Consider the following 20,355-nt stretch of genomic DNA (forward strand, 5'->3'; position numbering starts at 1 on the left):
GATTTTACACGATACGTTAGTGATACCCTGGGGAGAATGAAAATAAGTATTAAAACCTGATATTTGTTAACTAACACATAAATTTCAAATATAAGAATATTTATCGAATTGTTGTAACCTTTGACCTTTCAAAACTCACAGTAAAGGTCATAAGATTTTATGTGCTTATCTTACCTCCAAGTTTTCATTAACAATGATGTATAGGTAATACAGAAACCCATGTGTCGAGTCCATTTTGTTATAATACACCAAGTTGTATCCAAAAAGGGGAATATAGCCACCATCTGAATAAAAAGAAGTGAAAAATAACGGGTTAGTTTCATTTATAACAAATAATACAAGATAAAGTCTATAGGCTACTCTAATAACAAGTCTATAGGCTACTCTATTAACTAGTCTATAGACTACTCTATTGGCTAGTCTATAGATTACTTTATTGGCTGGTCTATAGACTACTCTATTGGCTAGTCTATAGACTACTCTATTGGCTAGTCTATGGACTACTCTATTGGCTAGGCTATATATTACTCTATTGGCTAGTCTATAGACAACTCTATTGACTAGTCCATAGACTACTATATTGTCTAGTCTATAGACTACTCTGTTGATTAGTCTATAGACTACTCTATTGACTTGTCTATAGACTACTCTATTGACTTGTCTATAGGCTACTCTATTGGCTAGTCTATAGGCTACTCTTTTGGCTAGTCTCTAGACTACTCTATTGGCTTGTCTATAGACTACTTTATTGGCTAATTTATAGACTACTCTATTGGCTAGTCTCTAGACTACTCTATTGGCTAGTCTATAGACTACTCTAGTAGTATAGACTCTAGTATAGACTAGGCTAGTCTATAGACTACTCTTTTGACTAGTCTATATACTACTCTATTGGCTAGGCTATATATTACTCTATTGGCAAGTCTATAGACTACTCTATTGGCTAGTCTATAGACAACTCTATTGACTAGTCCATAGACTACTATATTGTCTAGTCTATAGACTGCTCTATTGACTTGTCTATAGACTAATCAATGGACAAGTCTATAGACTACTCTGTTGATTAGTCTATAGACTACTCTGTTGATTAGTCTATAGACTACTCTATTGACTTGTCTATAGACTACTCTATTGACTTGTCTATAGACTACTCTATTGACTAATTTATAGACAACTCTATTGGCTAGTCTATAGACTACTCTATTGGCTAGTCTATAGACTACTCTATTGGCTAGTCTATAGACTAGTCTATTGACTACTCTAATGAGTAGTCTATGGACTACTCTACTGACTAGTATATCGACTACTCAACTACCAGTCTATAGACTATTCTGTTGACTAGTCTACAGACTATTAGTTTGACTAATCTGTAGATTATTCTATTGACTAGTCCAGAGACAACTCTATTGACTAGTCTATAGACTACTCTATTGACTAGTCTCAATGCTCAATAGGGAAGTCAAGAGAATACTCTTTTAACTAGTCTATAGACTAGTCTAGGGACAAGTCTATTAGACTATCTATAAACTATCGAATAGTCTATTGTGTATTCTGTGGAATCGTCCGTTGACTAGTCTATGAAATCGTCTATTGAAGAGTCTATTGAGTAGTCTATTGTCTAGTCTATTGACTAATCTAAGGACAAATCTATTGTCTAGCCTATGGGTAAATCTGTTGACTAGCTTATGGTTTATATTATTAATCAATATATTGACTAGTCTATTGAGTATTATATCGACTACTCTACGGAATTGTATATTGCCTAGTCTACTCTAAGGACTTAACTTATCCAATAAGGACCCAAAATATATGCATTATATTAAATTTCTTAAATTTAAACTCTTTCTTTATTATTTATTGAAATAGTTGTTACTTTAGAAACATTTTAAATGACCAAGAAGCTATTTACCCGATATCCTGTGAGATTAGAATATGATTCTCATTTGAGTTTTCATTAGGTTTCATTTCATTTAACAAGATATAAACATTATATAACAGTTATAATATAGCGACGTAAAGATAAAGGTTATATTTAATTTGAATATTTGTATGTTTAGCTGAATGGAAATATTACATATATATATATAATATTCCGTTAACAAATCCCTTTTGGCATCATAAAGCTTTAATAAAATTAAACCAATTATTGTTTGCATAGAAATGTGTATATATACAATATCTACTATGACAACAAGTTGTATAAAAAGCTGTCTAATGTTAAATTATTGGGTATGAAAAGAAATTCATTTCTTATCAATGTTATCCCACTATTCATTTAATTTTAAGAATTTTCAGTTAGATTTAAGTTTAACTGAATCAATACCAATATGTACTTATTTCAAGAACGTCGTTCTTGAGTTGACCTCGTTTCGTACTATCCTTCAGAATTGTGTTCTTAATGAAATTAAACCTTCTCCTACCCAATATTTTTTTATGAATACAGCTTTTCCTAAATGATGCATGTCACAAAATTTTTTTTTATGACTGCTCTAATAAAATGTATACAAATGTACATAACTGTTCACTCGGTGTGCTTTCAAATGAATGTTTTAAGTGTGATTTCTACCATAAAGTGTTCATTTTTTTGTTTGTTTTAAAGGTGGATTTTATAGCATACCACTCACTACATGTTCACAGGACTTAGACTCCGACTACTCAAATATGCATAAATATTAAACTGACAGGTTAGGTGTACCTTGCAGGTTTCAGAACAATTCACAGTAGTTGTAAAATTTGGTAAATAATCATTTTGAAGAAAAGAAAACCAAATGGAAGAAAGACTTCTAGATTAGCTTTTAGACATTTAAGGGTAAATGACAAAAGTTCAAGACCTGCCTGTTGAAACTTGTACTGCAGGGTATAAACTGTGTAAAACCAGCGAGACAACTCATAACATTAAGACAACAATAAAACATACAGGTTTTAAAGGTGAAAGAAACAAAATGAAATACGTTGTGAAAAAAACGGATTTATTTTTTAGGATGACACTAAATAAATTTTAAAACGTGAAAACTTACGTTTATTTTAAAAATTCATGACACCTTCTTCGCAATATTAAATGTTACATTTTTTCGGTAACTTTATGTCTTTTCATATTATGATGCTGAACATTGCTTGTTTTCTGGCAGTAATTTATATAATTTTATATTTGAATATTTAAGAAACTCAGATTTCAATTTACTATTTATGGCAAAATATGGACAGGTCTATAGTTGTGATTTTGATCTTAACTAGCCAAGACTACATGTCTTGTCTATAGCTGACACTATATTTTGATGGAGACAAAATAATAAGTCTATATTCAATATAATGGTCGAGTCATTAAAATGGTCTTGTCTATATTCGATGCTATAGTCTAATCTATAGTTTTGCCTATAGTCGAGACTTTAGTCTGGTCGACACTTCGACACTTTAGTCTCCTCTATAGTCGAGACTGTAGTCCTGTCTATAGTCGAGACTATAGTCTTGCCTATAGTCGAGATTATTGTCTTGTCTATAGTCGAACTATAGTCGTGCTATAGTTCGGTCGAGACTATTGTCTTGTCTATAGTCGAGACTATTGTCTTGTCTATAGTCAAGACTATAGATTTGTCTATAGTTGAGACTATAGTCTTGTCTATAGTCGAGACTATAGTCTTTTCTAAAGTCGAGACTATTTTCTTTTCTATAGTCGAGCCTGTAGTCTTGTCGATAGTCGAGACTATAGTCTTGTCTATAGTCAAGACTATTGTCTTGTCTATAGTCGAGACTATATACTTGTCTATAGTCGAGACTATAGTCTTGTCTATAGTCGAGACTATTGTCTTGTCTATAGTAGAGACTTGGCTATAACCTTGTATAGCCGAGACTATAGTCTTGTCTATAGTGGAGACTATAGTCTTGTCTATAGTGGAGACTATAGCCTTGTCTATAGTCGAGACTATAGTCTTGTCTATAGTCGAGACTATAGTCTTGTCTATAGTCGAGACTATAGTAGAGACTATAGTCTTGTCTATAGTCGAGAGTATAGTCTTGTCTATAGTCGAGACTATAGTCTTGTCTATAGTCGAGACTATAGACTTGTCTATAGACGAGAGTAGAGTCTTGTCTATAGTCGAGAGTGTAGTCGACAGTATAGACTTGTCTATAGTCGAGATTATAGCCTTGTCTATAGTATTGTCCATAGTCGAGACTATGGTCTTGTCTATAGTCGAGCTTATAGTCTTGTCTATATTTGAAACTATAATCTTGTCTATAGTCGAGACTATAATCCTGCCCATATTCGAGACTATAGTCTTGTCGATGCTATAATCTAATATATAGTTTTGCCTATAGTCGAGACTTTAGTCTGGTCTGTAGTCGACACTTTAGTCTTATCTATAGTCGAGAGTATAGTCCTGTCTATAGTCGAGACTATAGTCTTGTCTATAGTCGAGATTATTGTCTTGTCTATAGTCGAACTATAGTCGTGCCTATAGTCGAGACTATTGTCTTGTCTATAGTCGAGACTATTGTCTTGTCTATAGTCGAGACTATTGCCTTGTCTATAGTCAAGACTATAGATTTGTCTATAGTTAAGACTATAGTCTTGTCTATAGTGGAGACTATTGTCTCGTCGATAGTCGAAACTATTGTCTTTTCTATATTCGAGCCTGTAGTCTTGTCGATAGACGAGACTATAGTCTTGTCTATAGTCGAAACTATTGTATTGTCTATAGTCGAGACTAGTTAGTTGAGACTTTGCTATAGCCTCGTTTATATTCTTGGCTATAGTCGGGACTATAGTCTTGTCTATAGTTGAGAGTATAGTCTTGTCTATAGTCGTGACTAAAGTCTTGTCTATAGTCGAGTCTATTGTCTTGCCTATAATCGAGACTATTAATGTCTATAGTGTTGTCTATGTCTAATCTATAGTATTGTCTATATATCGAATTAAAACTCTTATGTTTAGTCGAGACTATGATCGAAGACATAATCTGTATGCTTTTCTATAATGAAAAGAGGGTCTTTCCTAATATCGTAACTATAGTGAAAACTTTAAACTGGTCTATAGTTGAGGCTATATAGAAAAGTAGGAACAACCCTTAAAAATATAAGGTTGACTGTTATATAATTTCCGATAAAAAAAAATTATTTATGTATATAAAAGGGACCATTATTTTTCCATACAAATATCTAAATATGTTTGCAGATTAAATGGAGCTACTGGTAGCATAATGTTATAGCTGAGGGAATGTTTGAGTGCGTGTGTGTAAGTAGGTGTTTTTTTTTAATTTATATAAAAAATACCATAAAGCAACTAAGAATAAATGAGGTGATATACGCAAAACCATTTCATTTACATGAGTACATGTATACAAAAAAGTAAAAATACATGAGTATAGAAAGAAAAACGACATAAAGGGATGTTGTATGTTTTTTTATTTTAATACATATAGAATTGTTGTCATATCAACGAAGGCGTGCATAAAAGTTCTTATAAAATAAAAATTGGAAATATAAAATTAAATTAAGCTTTCTATTAGGACAGTACTAAGAGACTAGAAAAGTTTTTAGGTAAAACATTATTATATTTAACTAACTTTTGAAACTAACCATATATATATGTATTTACCTATACCCCTATGCTTGCATTTTCACTGTTTTACATGAATGTATGTATGTGTATGTATGTAAACTTTTGACACTGTGTAGTGTTATGTTGTAGCATTTTATTAAATTTAACCCGGAAAATGTAGGGACCAATTTGTTAAAAGCCAACAGAATTTAATGGATTTTACTTGTTGACTAAATATTAATATTTAAATGAAGCAACACAACAACTACATATTAAAAAAATGAAAAAAAAAAGGATTTAAATTGGCTGCTTGTTTTGCAAGTGTGATGATGGCTCCCTGCCAACAACATTATTTGTTAAATGACATTTAAATGGATGTATTTTATTAATTAATTTTTGTTTACAATTTTTCAAAAACAGTTGGTTAGCATGCATACATACATATGTTTAATTTAACATACATACACATAAATATGTATGTGTGTATATTTAGTGTATTTTTAAATATATATGTATATGTAGATGAGGATTACAATGATAGGAAATTTTTACAAAATTGTTGAAACAGGAAAATCGGTCCCAAAATGCTTGAGGCTATAGTATATCCTAGAATACAATCTAATCTATAGACTAGACTATAGACTGCACTATAGAATAGACTACACACTGGACTATAGTCTGGGCTATAGACTACACACTGGACTATAGTCTGGGCTATAGACTACACTATAGATTAGACTATAGACTAGACTATAGAGTAGACTATAGACTAGACTATAGACTATACTATAGATTATACTACAGATTAGACTATAGATTAGACTATAGACTAGACTATAGACTAGACTATAAACTAGACTATAGACTAGATTATAGAGTAGACTATAGACTAGACTATAGACTAGACTATAGACTAGACTATAGACTAGACTATAGACTAGACTATAGACTAGACTATAGACTAGACTATAGACTAGACTATAGACTAGACTAGACTAGACTATAGACTAGACTAAAGACCAGACTATAGACTAGACTATAGACTAGACTATAGACTAGACTATAGACCAGACTATAGACTAGACTATAGACTAGACTATAGACTAGACTATAGACTAGACTATAGACTAGACTATAGATTAGACTATAGACTAGACTATAGACTAGACTATAGACTAGACTATAGACTAGACTATAGACTAGACTATAGACTAGGCTATAGACTAGGCTATAGACTAGACTATAGACTAGACTAGACTATAGACTAGATTATAGACTAGACTATAGACTAGACTATAGACTAGGCTATAGATTAGACTATAGACTAGACTATAGACTAGACTATAGACTAGACTATAGACTAGACTAGACTAGACTAGACTAGACTATAGACTATAGACTATAGACTATAGACTAGACTAGACTAGACTAGACTATAGACTATAGACTATAGACTATAGACTATAGACTATAGACTATAGACTATAGACTATAGACTATAGACTATAGACTAGACTAGACTATACTATAGACTAGACTATAGACTAGACTAGACTATAGACTAGACTATAGACTAGACTATAGACTAGACTATAGAGTAGACTATAGACTAGACTATAGACTAGACTAGACTAGACTAGACTATACTATAGACTATTGACTTTAGACTATAGACTATAGACTAAAGACTAGACTATAGACTAGACTATAGACTAGACTATAGACTAGACTATAGACTAGACTATAGACTAGATTATAGACTAGACTATAGACTAGACTATAGACTAGATTATAGACTAGACTATAGACTAGACTATAGACTAGACTATAGACTAGACTATAGACTAGACTATAGACTAGACTATAGACTAGACTATAGACTAGACTATAGACTAGACTATAGACTAGACTATAGACTGGAGTATAGACTAGACTATAGACTAGACTATAGACTAGACTATAGACTAGACTATAGACTAGACTATAGACTAGACTAGACTAGACTAGACTATAGACTAGACTATAGACTAGAGTATAGACTAGACTATAGACTAGACTATAGACTAGACTATAGACTAGACTATAGACTAGACTATAGACTAGACTATAGACTAGATTATAGACTAGACTATAGACTAGATTATAGACTAGACTATAGACTAGACTATAGACTAGACTATAGACTAGATTATAGACTAGACTATAGACGAGATTATAGACTAGACTATATTCTGGGCTATAGCCTACACAATAATCTGGGCTGTAGAAAAGATTTGACTACAATCTGACCTCTAATATAGTTCAACCTATAGCTTAGTTTTACTCACCTCCAAATACATAATGGCACATCCAATAAGAGTTATTAGCAAAAATATCGGACTGGCCACTTTGAAAACTTTAACACGGCGATGATGGAATAAATATCCAGCCAAAATACAGCAACCAAAAGCACAACCAACCGAAATGGTTAAAAGAGATATTCTATAAAAAAATTTAAAGATATTAAATGTAATTTCTAAGAAATTTTCAATAGTTTTTTTTCACACCAACCTAAAAGGCCAATTGTAGTCAGCCAAACAAGGTTCCGGTCCCGTACAACTGTCACAACCCGGTGCACATTGTAGACAAATAAAAACATCGGAATAATAATTGCTAATATTATCCTGATGTTCTTTCCAGGCTATTTCCATAATAGTGCCATTAAATCCATCCGGATGACGTATGGAATAAAAGCCACGTTTGCATAAACATTGATAGGCGCCACGTGACCAAGTGTTGGGTGTAGCTAAAAGTTTGTTGGTGGTTATTGTCGGTGAATCGGAGGTGGGCAAACGATAATCACACTGGAAATAATATTAAAAAAGGTTAAAAGATCTTGTACTATAAAATAATAAATTTATAAAGAAAATGTTTGTGACTATCAGAAAGCTATTACACTAAACTTTGCTACTTCAATTACTTCTCAGTAAATTCTTTAACGTAATTTCCTTAATAGTATTTTAATGGCTTCTTTAGTTGTTTTTTAATAATTAACAGAACAATTTCCATACCTTTACCTTCAATATTGATTTATTTTCCAAATATACTCAGAAACCATTATAACCATAACCACCCTTTCAAAGTAATCAAACTCTACTCACCACCATTGTATCACGATGACATTTGTGCGATTTATGAAACGCTTGTATATCATTTATATATTCACTCGTTTGCGTATCGACCAAATGTAAACGTCTCGTTTGTATTTGCTGATAATTGAATCGATACGCTACCGGTGCTTCGCATTGATTGACACGCAAACCCGTCACATCAATATCGATACTTATGAAACCGCGCAGGCCATGACGACCATTCGGTGGTATTGCAATGCTATACGATAATATCCATTTGCTGAGCGAACATGAAAAATATGGAAATGTCCACCAGCCTTTATAGTAGATATTCGGTGGGCTGGGTGCAAATTTCGGTGAACGTAATGTGGGTGAAGAGCTTTCGTCAGCGAACCTATAAGGATATAATAAAAAAATTAATGAAAATAATAAATGTAATTTAGTGTAGTAAAATGTTTTCGTATTTCGTACTTTTGTTGTACATTTATGAAGGAAGTTTAATTTGCTGTTAATTTGAGAATATAATGGAGCGTATGATTAATATGTATTTCGATATAGCAATACAACATAAATCATACGCTCTGGGGATAATTACAGTGAGAACTGCAAAATATATTTTGCTTTGAACTAGAACTGAACTAGAACTGAACTAGAACTGAACTTGATCTGAACTAGAACTGACTAGAACTGAACTAGAACTGAACTAGAACTGAACTAGAACTGAACTAGAACTGAACTAGAACTGAACTAGAACTGACTAGAACTGAACTAGAACTGAACTAGAACTGAACTAGAACTGAACTAGAACTGAACTAGAACTGAACTAGAACTGAACTAGAACTGAACTAGAACTGAACTAGAACTGAACTAGAACTGAACTAGAACTGAACTAGAACTGAACTAGAACTGAACTAGAACTGAACTAGAACTGAACTAGAACTGAACTAGAACTGAACTAGAACTGAACTAGAACTGAACTAGAACTGAACTAGAACTGAACTAGAACTGAACTAACTGAACTGAACTGAACTAGAACTGAACTAGAACTGAACTAGAAACTGAAGAACTGAACTAGAACTGAACTAGAACTGAACTAGAACTGAACTAGAACTGAACTAGAACTGAACTAGAACTGAACTAGAACTGAACTAGAACTGAACTAGAACTGAACTAGAACTGAACTAGAACTGAACTAGAACTGAACTAGAACTGAACTAGAACTGAACTAGAACTGAACTAGAACTGAACTAGAACTGAACTAGAACTGAACTAGAACTGAACTAGAACTGAACTAGAACTGAACTAGAACTGAACTAGAACTGAACTAGAACTGAACTAGAACTGAACTAGAACTGAACTAGAACTGAACTAGAACTGAACTAGAACTGAACTAGAACTGAACTAGAACTGAACTAGAACTGAACTAGAACTGAACTAGAACTGACTAGAACTGAACTAGAACTGAACTAGAACTGACTAGAACTGAACTAGAACTGAACTAGAACTGAACTAGAACTGACAGAACTGAACTAGAACTGAACTAGAACTGAACTAGAACTGAACTAGAACTGAACTAGAACTGAACTAGAACTGAACTAGAACTGAAACTAGAACTGAACTAGAACTGAACTAGAACTGAACTAGAACTGAACTAGAACTGAACTAGAACTGAACTAGAACTGAACTAGAACGAACTAGAACTGACTAGAACTGAACTAGAACTGAACTAGAACTGAACTAGAACTGAACTAGAACTGAAACTAGAACTGAACTAGAACTGAACTAGAACTGACTAGAACTGAACTAGAACTGAACTAGAACTGAACTAGAACTGACTAGACCTGACTAGAACTGAAACTAGAACTGAACTAGAACTGAACTAGAACTGAACTAGAACTGAACTAGAACTGAACTAGAACTGAACTAGAACTGAACTAGAACTGAACTAGAACTGAACTAGAACTGAACTAGAACTGAACCTAGAAACTGAACTAGAACTGAACTAGAACTGAACTAGAACTGAACTAGAACTGAACTAGAACTGAACTAGAACTGAACTAGAACTGAACTAGAACTGAACTAGAACTAGAACTGAACTAGAACTGAACTAGAACTGAACTAGACTGAACTAGAACTGAACTAGAACTGAACTAGAACTGAACTAGAACTGAACTAGAACTGAACTAGAACTGAACTGAACTAGAACTGAACTAGAACTGAACTAGAACTGAACTAGAACTGAACTAGAACTGAACTAGAACTGAACTAGAACTGAACTAGAACTGAACTAGAACTGAACTAGAACTGAACTAGAACTGAACTAGAACTGAACTAGACTGAACTAGAACTGAACTAGAACTGAACTAGAACTGAACTAGAACTGAACTAGAACTGAACTAGAACTGAACTAGAACTGAAAGAACTGAACTAGAACTGAACTAGAACTGAACTAGAACTGAACTAGAACTGAACTAGAACTGAACTAGAACTGAACTAGAACTGAACTAGAACTGAACTAGAACTGAACTAGAACTGAACTAGAACTGAACTAGAACTGAACTAGAACTGAACTAGAACTGAACTAGAACTGAACTAGAACTGAACTAGAACTGAACTAGAACTGAACTAGAACTGAACTAGAACTGAACTAGAACTGAACTAGAACTGAACTAGAACTGAACTAGAACTGAACTAGAACTGAACTAGAACTGAACTAGAACTGAACTAGAACTGAACTACAACTGAGAGGGTTTGTGGTGCGTATGATTTATATTAATTTCAGTGTAAGAATTAAATATTAATTATACGCTCTGCAGTGATGCATATTAAAGGAAATTTACACTTTGTTAAATACATACAAATGTATAATATTGCTCTTTGTGTGTTTCTAGCTCATTCATACCGTCAACAGGTGTAGATACCGAACTTTCCACTACTTCTGTTCTCTCCTTAAGCCCTTATCTTAATAACCTAACATAATTACTTAAACATCTCACCCACAGCAAACTTTTCCATCTTGCGGTCCTTTTAAGTGTTTATCAAAGAAAAACATAAAGTTTTACAAAATACAAAAGCATTTTCGAGTACCAATACAGCAAGAAGAGTATCATGGTCATATCGAACTAAAATGTTTAATAATTTTAAAATAATTATTTTAAACAACTTGCTTTATGAAATTTAAGAGAACTACAACATAACAGAACAAAAGCTACAACTACTAAAAGTTGCAAATATATATGGGAATACAAAACTTTTCCAAGTTTTTTTTCTTAAATTGTTGTTAGCCGTTGTTTATACACAGCAAAATTTGCCCAAAAAAAGAAGAAAAAAACTTTGAGAAATATAATTCATTGTTTTACACAAACTTTATAGCTACAAGAAAATGAGAGAAAAAAACTTAACAGCAAGTAGACAAGGCCAAATAAAACAAGCAACTACAAGACAAGAAAGTTTGCCAAAAATTTAAAAATACTTTTATGTAACTACTAATGTGTGCTTGCATCAAAAGAACGAAAACAACCTTTAAATGATATAAATGGTGAAGAACAAACTTCATAAAACATAAAAATGCAAACAAAATAGTTAAACAAGATGAAAAGTAATAATAATTTGACTTTAAAACGTGCCAGCATATTTTTAGTTTGTTTGAGCTTTAAGTTATATTCTTAAGAAAATATCGATGAGAAAAAATAACTATAATTTTTTTCAATTATAAAAGTTTGTTGGGTTGTGTATGGAGGGTGTCTGCCTGTTCTTGGTTCACTATATCCGTTGTTTATAAAACTATTAATAGTGGAATGGAGTGGCACATTTAAAAAACAGAACTAGAACAGAACTAGAATAGAACTAGAACAGAACTAGAATAGAACTTGAACAGAACTAGAACAGAACTAGAACAGAACTAGAACAGAACTAGAACAGAACTAGAACAGAACTAGAACAGAACTAGAACAGAACTAGAACAAAACTAGAATAGAACTAGAACAGAACTAGAAACTAGAACAGAACTAGAACAGAACTAGAACTAGAACAGAACTAGAACAGAACTAGAACAGGAACTAGAACAGAACTAGAACAGAACTAGAACAGAACTAGAACAGAACTAGAACAGAACTAGAACAGAATAGAACTAGACAGAACTAGAACAGAACTAGAACAGAACTAGAACAGAATAGAACAATAGAACAGAACTAGAACAGAACTAGAACAGAACTAGAACAGAACTAGAACAGAACAGAACAGAACTAGAACAGACTAACAGAACTAGAACAGAACTAGAACAGAACTAGAACAGAACTAGAAGACTAGAACAGAACTAGAACAGAACTAGAACAGAACTAGAACAGAACTAGAACAGACTAGAACAGAACTAGAACAGAACTAGAACAGAACTAGAACAGAACTAGAACAGAACTAGAACAGAACTAGAACAGAACTAGAAAGAACTAGAACAGAACTAGAACAGAACTAGAACAGAACAGAACAGAACTAGAACAGAACTAGAACAGAAGCAGAACTAGAACAGAACTAGAACATACAGAACTAGAACAGAACTAAAAGAACAGAAACTAGAACAGAACTAGAACAGAACTGAACAGAACTAGAACAGAACTAGAACAGAACTAGAACAGAAAAACTAGAAAAACAAAACTAGACACAGAACTAGAACAGAACGAAAAACTAGAACAGAACTAGAAAGAACTAGAACAAACAGAACGAACTAGAACAGAACTAGAACAGAACTAGAACATAACTAGAACAGAACTAGAACAGAACTAGAACAGAACTAGAACAGAACTAGAACAGAACTAGAACGAATAGAACTAGAACATAGAACAGAACTAGAACAGAACTAGAACAGAACTAGACAGAACTAGAACAGAACTAGAACAGACTAGAACAGAACTAGAACAGAACTAGAACAGAAACTAGAACAGAACTAGAACCAGAACTAGAACAGAACTAGAACAAACTAGAACAGAACTAGAACAGACTAGAACAGAACTAGAACAGAACTAGAACAGAACTAGAACAGAACTAGAACAGAACTAGAACAGACTAGAACAGAACTAGAACAGAACTGAACAGAACTAGAACAGAACTAGAACAGAACTAGAACAGAACTAGAACACAGAACTAGAACAGAACTAGAACAGAACTAGAACAGAACTAGAACAGAACTAGAACAGAACTAGAACAGAACTAGAACAGAACTAGAACAGAACTAGAACAGAACTAGAACAGAACTAGAACAGAACTAGAACAGAACTAGAACAGAACTAGAACAGAACTAGAACAGAACTAGAACAGAACTAGAACAGAACTAGAACAGAACTAGAACAGAACTAGAACAGAACTAGAACAGAACTAGAACAGAACTAGAACAGAACTAGAACAGAACTAGAACAGAACTAGAACAGAACTAGAACAGAACTAGAACAGAACTAGAACAGAACTAGAACAGAACTAGAACACAACTAGTCGAGTGACCACTTCGAGGGTCATTTACTAAAAAATTGTTTTCCTAATACTACTGTGCAACATCTGTTGTACAACTCCATAAACATTTGCACTTATTCATTCTTGGCATTCAATTTTTGAGTTCGAAACAAATGTTTTGCTGTTTGGCCAAACAAAAGTCATCATCAATTACGTGCTACAAAGTGTAGGAGCAGGAGGCGTTTTGATTTTTGCGTGTTTTTGTTTTAATATGAAACAAAATGAGCAACATTAAACGAATAAGTAAAATAAATAAAATCAAATTCATTTTGTCTTATCCAAAATAAACCCTTAATTACTTTTGTCTTTTCTTTACTTCTTATGTGATTTGTAATTTACTTACCAGGGATACATTTGTGAGGGTTTCTTTCCAATTTGTAAAACCTCTTCTTCGAAACGTTGCAATTCACCATTTTTATCATGATTTTTCTTAATCCACCACACATACGACTGTATGGAGCCATTGGTTATATTAAGTGCCAAAATTCTGGCACCCGTAGTATAATCATCACTTAGTAAGCCTTTGGCTAAAGCATCAGATAAACCTGTATGTAGTCAGGGGTGGATAATAAATTGAAACACAAATGTTATGGACACATACACAAGTTTAAAGATATTTAGTTTAGGATTTCAGATATTATTTAACAATGTGAAAACTTATATAGTTACAATTAAATTATGTATTTACTCTAACAATGAAGACAATTATTTTGATCTTTCTTAGTCAATTTTGTTTTCATATACATACATACTTTCATGTTAATATTATATATTGTTTCCATCACCTACCTCCATGTCTTATAATGCCCACTTCCTGCAAATGGAGGCAATTAAATCAGCCTTTTGTCTCGAACTATCATAACGCCTCCGAATTGATGGGCACTTGCAGAGGACGATACAATGTTGAAATGCACAGTGTGCCCAAGTTTTCAGTGGCAATATCATGAATTGTTACCAGAGATTGTTCAATGGCATCCTGTTGATACAGAAAACAGAGAAAACAATAAATAATTTAATAAGTGTTTGCGTTTTTTTTTTAGTTATAGAAAATATGAAATAAATTTTATGGAAATAAGGACACTTAAATCCTACATCAATTTACCACAAAGTTTTTTTTTTGCAATAAACTTTTCCTTTAAATATATTTTTTATTACTTTTGGAATAAGGCCAATATGTTAGTTTTTTTAAGTTTGTTACTGCTGTTTAAAACGCTTTTACAAAACAATTAGTTTAATTGCTGTTTATGATAAATTATACCACCTGCTTTTCAGTAGGGTGGTGTAATCCACTGTATAAATGTAGCATGAATTATTAAACAACAACAAATTTTTTCCCCCCCTTAAGCTTTTTTCGCTTTATTTATGTACAAATATGTAAACATGATATCGGTCGGCTTCCTTAGACAACAGAGGACAAGTATTATATATGTATAGACATATGAGCAACACATTGATAACACGAAACTAGAATTGAACTAGAAAAGGACTAGAGCAGAACTAGAACAGAACTAGAACAGAATTAGAACAGAACTAGAACAGAACTAGAGCAGAAATAGAACAGAACTAGAACAGAACTAGAACAGAACTAGAGCAAAACTAGAACAGAACTAGAACAGAACTAGAACAGAACTAGAACAGAACTAGAAAAGAACTAGAACAGAACTAGAAAAGCAACTAGAACAGAACTAGAACGGAACTAGAACAGAACTAGAACACAACTAGAACAGAACTAGAATTGAACTAGAATTGAACTAGAACAGAACTAAAACAGAACTAGAACAGAACTAGAACCGAACTAGAACAGAACTAGAACAGAACTAGAACAGAACTAGAATAGAACTAGAATAGAACTAGAACAGAACTAGAACAGAACTAGAACAGAACTAGAACAGAACTAGAATAGAACTAGAATAGAACTAGAATAGAACTAGAATAGAACTAGAACAGAACTAGAACAGAACTAGAACAGAAATAGAACAGAACTAGAACAGAACTAGAGCAGAACTAGAACAGAACTAGAACAGAACTAGAACAGAACTAGAACAGAACTAGAACAGAACTAGAACGGAACTAGAACAGAACTAGAACAGAACTAGAACAGAACTAGAACAGAACTAGAACAGAACTAGAACAGAACTAGAACAGAACTAGAACAGAACTAGAACAGAACTAGAACAGAACTAGAACAGAACTAGAACAGAACTAGAACAGAACTAGAACAGAACTAGAACAGAACTAGAACAGAACTAGAACAGAACTAGAACAGAACTAGAACAGAACTAGAACAGAACTAGAACAGAACTAGAACAGAACTAGAACAGAACTAGAACAGAACTAGAACAGAACAGAACTAGAACAGAACTAGAACAGAACTAGAACAGAACTAGAACTAGAACAGAACTAGAACAGAACTAGAACAGAACTAGAACAGAACTAGAACAGAATTAGAACAGAACTAGAACTAGAACAGAACTAGAACAGTACTAGAACAGAACTAGAACAGAACTAGAACAGAACTAGAACAGAACTAGAACAGAACTAGAACAGAACTAGAACAGAACTAGAACAGAACTAGAACAGAACTAGAACAGAACTAGAACAGAACTAGAACAGAACTAGAACAGAACTAGAACAGAACTAGAACAGAACTAGAACAGAACTAGAACAGAACTAGAACAGAACTAGAACAGAACTAGAACAGAACTAGAACAGAACTAGAACAGAACTAGAACAGAACTAGAACAGAACTAGAACAGAACTAGAACAGAACTAGAACAGAACTAGAACAGAACTAGAACAGAACTAGAACAGAACTAGAACAGAACTAGAACAGAACTAGAACAGAACTAGAACAGAACTAGAACAGAACTAGAACAGAACTAGAACAGAACTAGAACAGAACTAGAACAGAACTAGAACAGAACTAGAACAGAACTAGAACAGAACTAGAACAGAACTAGAACAGAACTAGAACAGAACTAGAACTAGAACAGAACTAGAACAGAACTAGAACAGAACTAGAACAGAACTAGAACAGAACTAGAACAGAACTAGAACAGAACTAGAACAGAACTAGAACAGAACTAGAACAGAACTAGAACAGAACTAGAACAGAACTAGAACAGAACTAGAACAGAACTAGAACAGAACTAGAACAGAACTAGAACAGAACTAGAACAGAACTAGAACAGAACTAGAACAGAACTAGAACAGAACTAGAACAGAACTAGAACAGAACTAGAACAGAACTAGAACAGAACTAGAACAGAAGTAGAAACAGAACTAGAACAGAACTAGGGCAGAACAGAACTAGAACAGAACTAAACAGAACTAGAACAGAACTAGAACAGAACTAGAACAGAACTAGAACAGAACTAGAACTGAACTAGAACAGAACTAGAACAGAACTAGAACAGAACTAGAACAGAACTAGAACAGAACTAGAATAGAACTAGAACAGAATTAGAACAGAATTAGAACAGAACTAGAACAGAACTAGAACAGAACTAGAACAGAACTAGAACAGAACTAGAACAGAACTAGAACAGAACTAGAACAGAACTGGAACAGAACTAGAACAGAACTAGAACAGAACTAGAACAGAACTAGAACAGAACTAGAACAGAACTAGAACAGAACTAGAACAGAACTAGAACAGAACTAGAACAGAACTAGAACAGAACTAGAACAGAACTAGAACAGAACTAGAACAGAACTAGAACAGAACTAGAACAGAACTAGAACAGAACTAGAACAGAACTAGAACAGAACTAGAACAGAACTAGAACAGAACTAGAACAGAACTAGAACAGAACTAGAACAGAACTAGAACAGAACTAGAACAGAACTAGAACAGAACTAGAACAGAACTAGAACAGAACTAGAACAGAACTAGAACAGAACTAGAACAGAACTAGAACAGAACTAGAACAGAACTAGAACAGAACTAGAACAGAACTAGAACAGAACTAGAACAGAACTAGAACAGAACTAGAACAGAACTAGAACAGAACTAGAACAGAACTAGAACAGAACTAGAACAGAACTAGAACAGAACTAGAACAGAACTAGAACTGAACTGAACTAGAACTGAACGCATATTCCCTTTGTGACTTTCCCTGATCTCTTTATACTAACAAAGGTTTGTTATAAGTACATACATATGTATGTAGGTGTGTGTGTTTTATTTATGACTGACAACAATTAAAAAAAGCCCAAGTGTTGATGTACTTAAGACCGTATTTATTTTATGGGTTGGTGTGTTTAGTTGTATTGGTTTTCTCCTCTTTTTTGTTGACTTTTATTTTTTTATCGTCTTTTGTCTGTTTTAGTTCTGTCATTTGACCTTTTAATTACTAGTCGTTTATTTATTTTTTAAAACACACGATTTGCAAGATTGGCGGGATTAAGTTTAATGAACTATTAGTGACACACATAGATACTGATTAATGTGTATCACTTTTAATTCGATTTGTAATTATAACTATTTCACATTTATAAAGAGGATGGATTAATTCAGTGTTTTAGTGGGGCTAATTATCGTTAAATCAAGGTTTGGCAACTAAAATGAATACGATAGACCTAGAACTAAACTAGAAGAATTAGAACTAAACTGAAAATTTAATAACAGTTTTATTTATTATTCATTTCCATTGGTACAACGAAAGTATTTCCATTTTTGTTTAATTCATTCATGTTTACCACTTACCCTTGTTATTATGTTGCCATCTCCAATTCTTAAAATATTATTTAATGATGAACTACTGGATGTTGAGCTAATGGCCGTTGTGATTGTGGCCACTGCTGCTGATGATGCTGGTGCTGATGGCACAGTTCCTGCTGATGTTGTTGAAGTTGCAGCTAAAACAGCGGTTGCATTTGCAACATAATGAGCTGTTGCATATTCAACTTGCAATTGAAATGCTGCTAATAGGATTATAAAAATTAAATGCCAGTAAAACATGTTTAAATATTGTTTTTAATGAAAACACTTGTGAAAGCAATGACGTTTGTATTGATGATGACGTTGTTGAAAATGATGAAGTGGTGGCTTTTGTTATACAAAATAATGAGTCCAACAATGGGAACAAAGTGGAGTTAATATAATTTCGTTATTATACAATTTAATAAAATTGTGGTAAGAACTTGTTGCTTGCCACGTAGTAGTAGCCGTAGTAGTACAAGTGGCAGATGAAGATGAATTATTTAAACATGAACTGTTATTGCAAACTGTTGAATTTCCTGTTTTTGTTTTTGCTGTTACAGTTGCCGGTATAGTTGTAGTTGTTGTTTGCCTTAACTTCCGTTGTGATAAGTTGTGAGTATTTTACTGTTGTGTTATTCTTATTATATTTATTGTTGTTGTAGATGTTTGCTGTAGTTGCTGTTGTTGTTTTTGAGTTGATATTATTCAGGCTTATGGTAGCCATATTGTAAGCAAGCATTTCATTGTTGTTGTTATTATTCATATGTTTAGTAAGTACATGTTATTATTTTTGTTGCTCTTTCCTTCTGTTTCTGTCCCTGTTCCTGTCACTGTTGTAAATCTTACTGAAATTAAACGAAATAAATGGGGAAATTTACTTTATTTGCTGATGAAAAGAAAAAAAATTAATTGCAAGTGCTCTGACATTTACACTTCTTTTTATAGTAATTTATAGTAAAATTTTAATGAAATAAAAATAACTCACAGCAAGAAGTATTTATTTTAAAGGAGACAGGGCAATATAATGTTAAAATATATTTTTGTATAAATATTATTTTAAATTTGTTTATCACTATCGTGGGAAGGGAATTACATGCTTGTAATGATGTTTATATAATACCCACTGAACTAAACTAGAACTGAACTAGAACTGAACTAGAACTGAACTAGAACTGAACTAGAACTGAACTAGAACTGAACTAGAACTGAACTAGAACTGAACTAGAACTGAACTAGAACTGAACTAGAACTGAACTAGTACTGAACTAGAACTGAACTAGAACTGAACTAGAACTGAACTAGAACTGAACTAGAACTGAACTAGAACTGAACTAGAACTGAACTAGAACTGAACTAGAACTGAACTAGAACTGAACTAGAACTGAACTAGAACTGAACTAGAACTGAACTAGAACTGAACGAACTGAACTAGAACTGAACTAGAACTGAACTAGAACTGAACTAGAACTGAACTAGAACTGAACTAGAACTGAACTAGAACTGAA

General features: G+C 33.1%; 1 protein-coding gene across 1 annotated transcript; it reads right to left on the reverse strand.

Annotated features, from left to right (window-relative positions):
- Window positions 1-4: 4 nt before the first annotated feature.
- On the reverse strand, window positions 5-19,139 carry LOC119614199 (probable G-protein coupled receptor CG31760; the record flags this gene model as incomplete). The annotated part of the gene is given in 10 exon segments (XM_037970326.1): window positions 5-27; window positions 175-284; window positions 7,864-8,017; window positions 8,087-8,379; window positions 8,677-9,040; window positions 14,489-14,690; window positions 14,935-14,967; window positions 14,970-15,009; window positions 15,011-15,121; window positions 18,854-19,139. Coding segments are annotated over 10 exon segments (1,585 nt in total), but the record flags the coding sequence as incomplete, so codon positions are not given.
- Window positions 19,140-20,355: the final 1,216 nt, after the last annotated feature.

This window comes from Lucilia sericata, unplaced genomic scaffold, assembly GCF_015586225.1.
Source record: "Lucilia sericata isolate MDLA Ls3-8-SP2 unplaced genomic scaffold, ASM1558622v1 Contig002687F_arrow, whole genome shotgun sequence".
Classification (NCBI taxonomy): Eukaryota; Metazoa; Arthropoda; class Insecta; order Diptera; family Calliphoridae; genus Lucilia; species Lucilia sericata.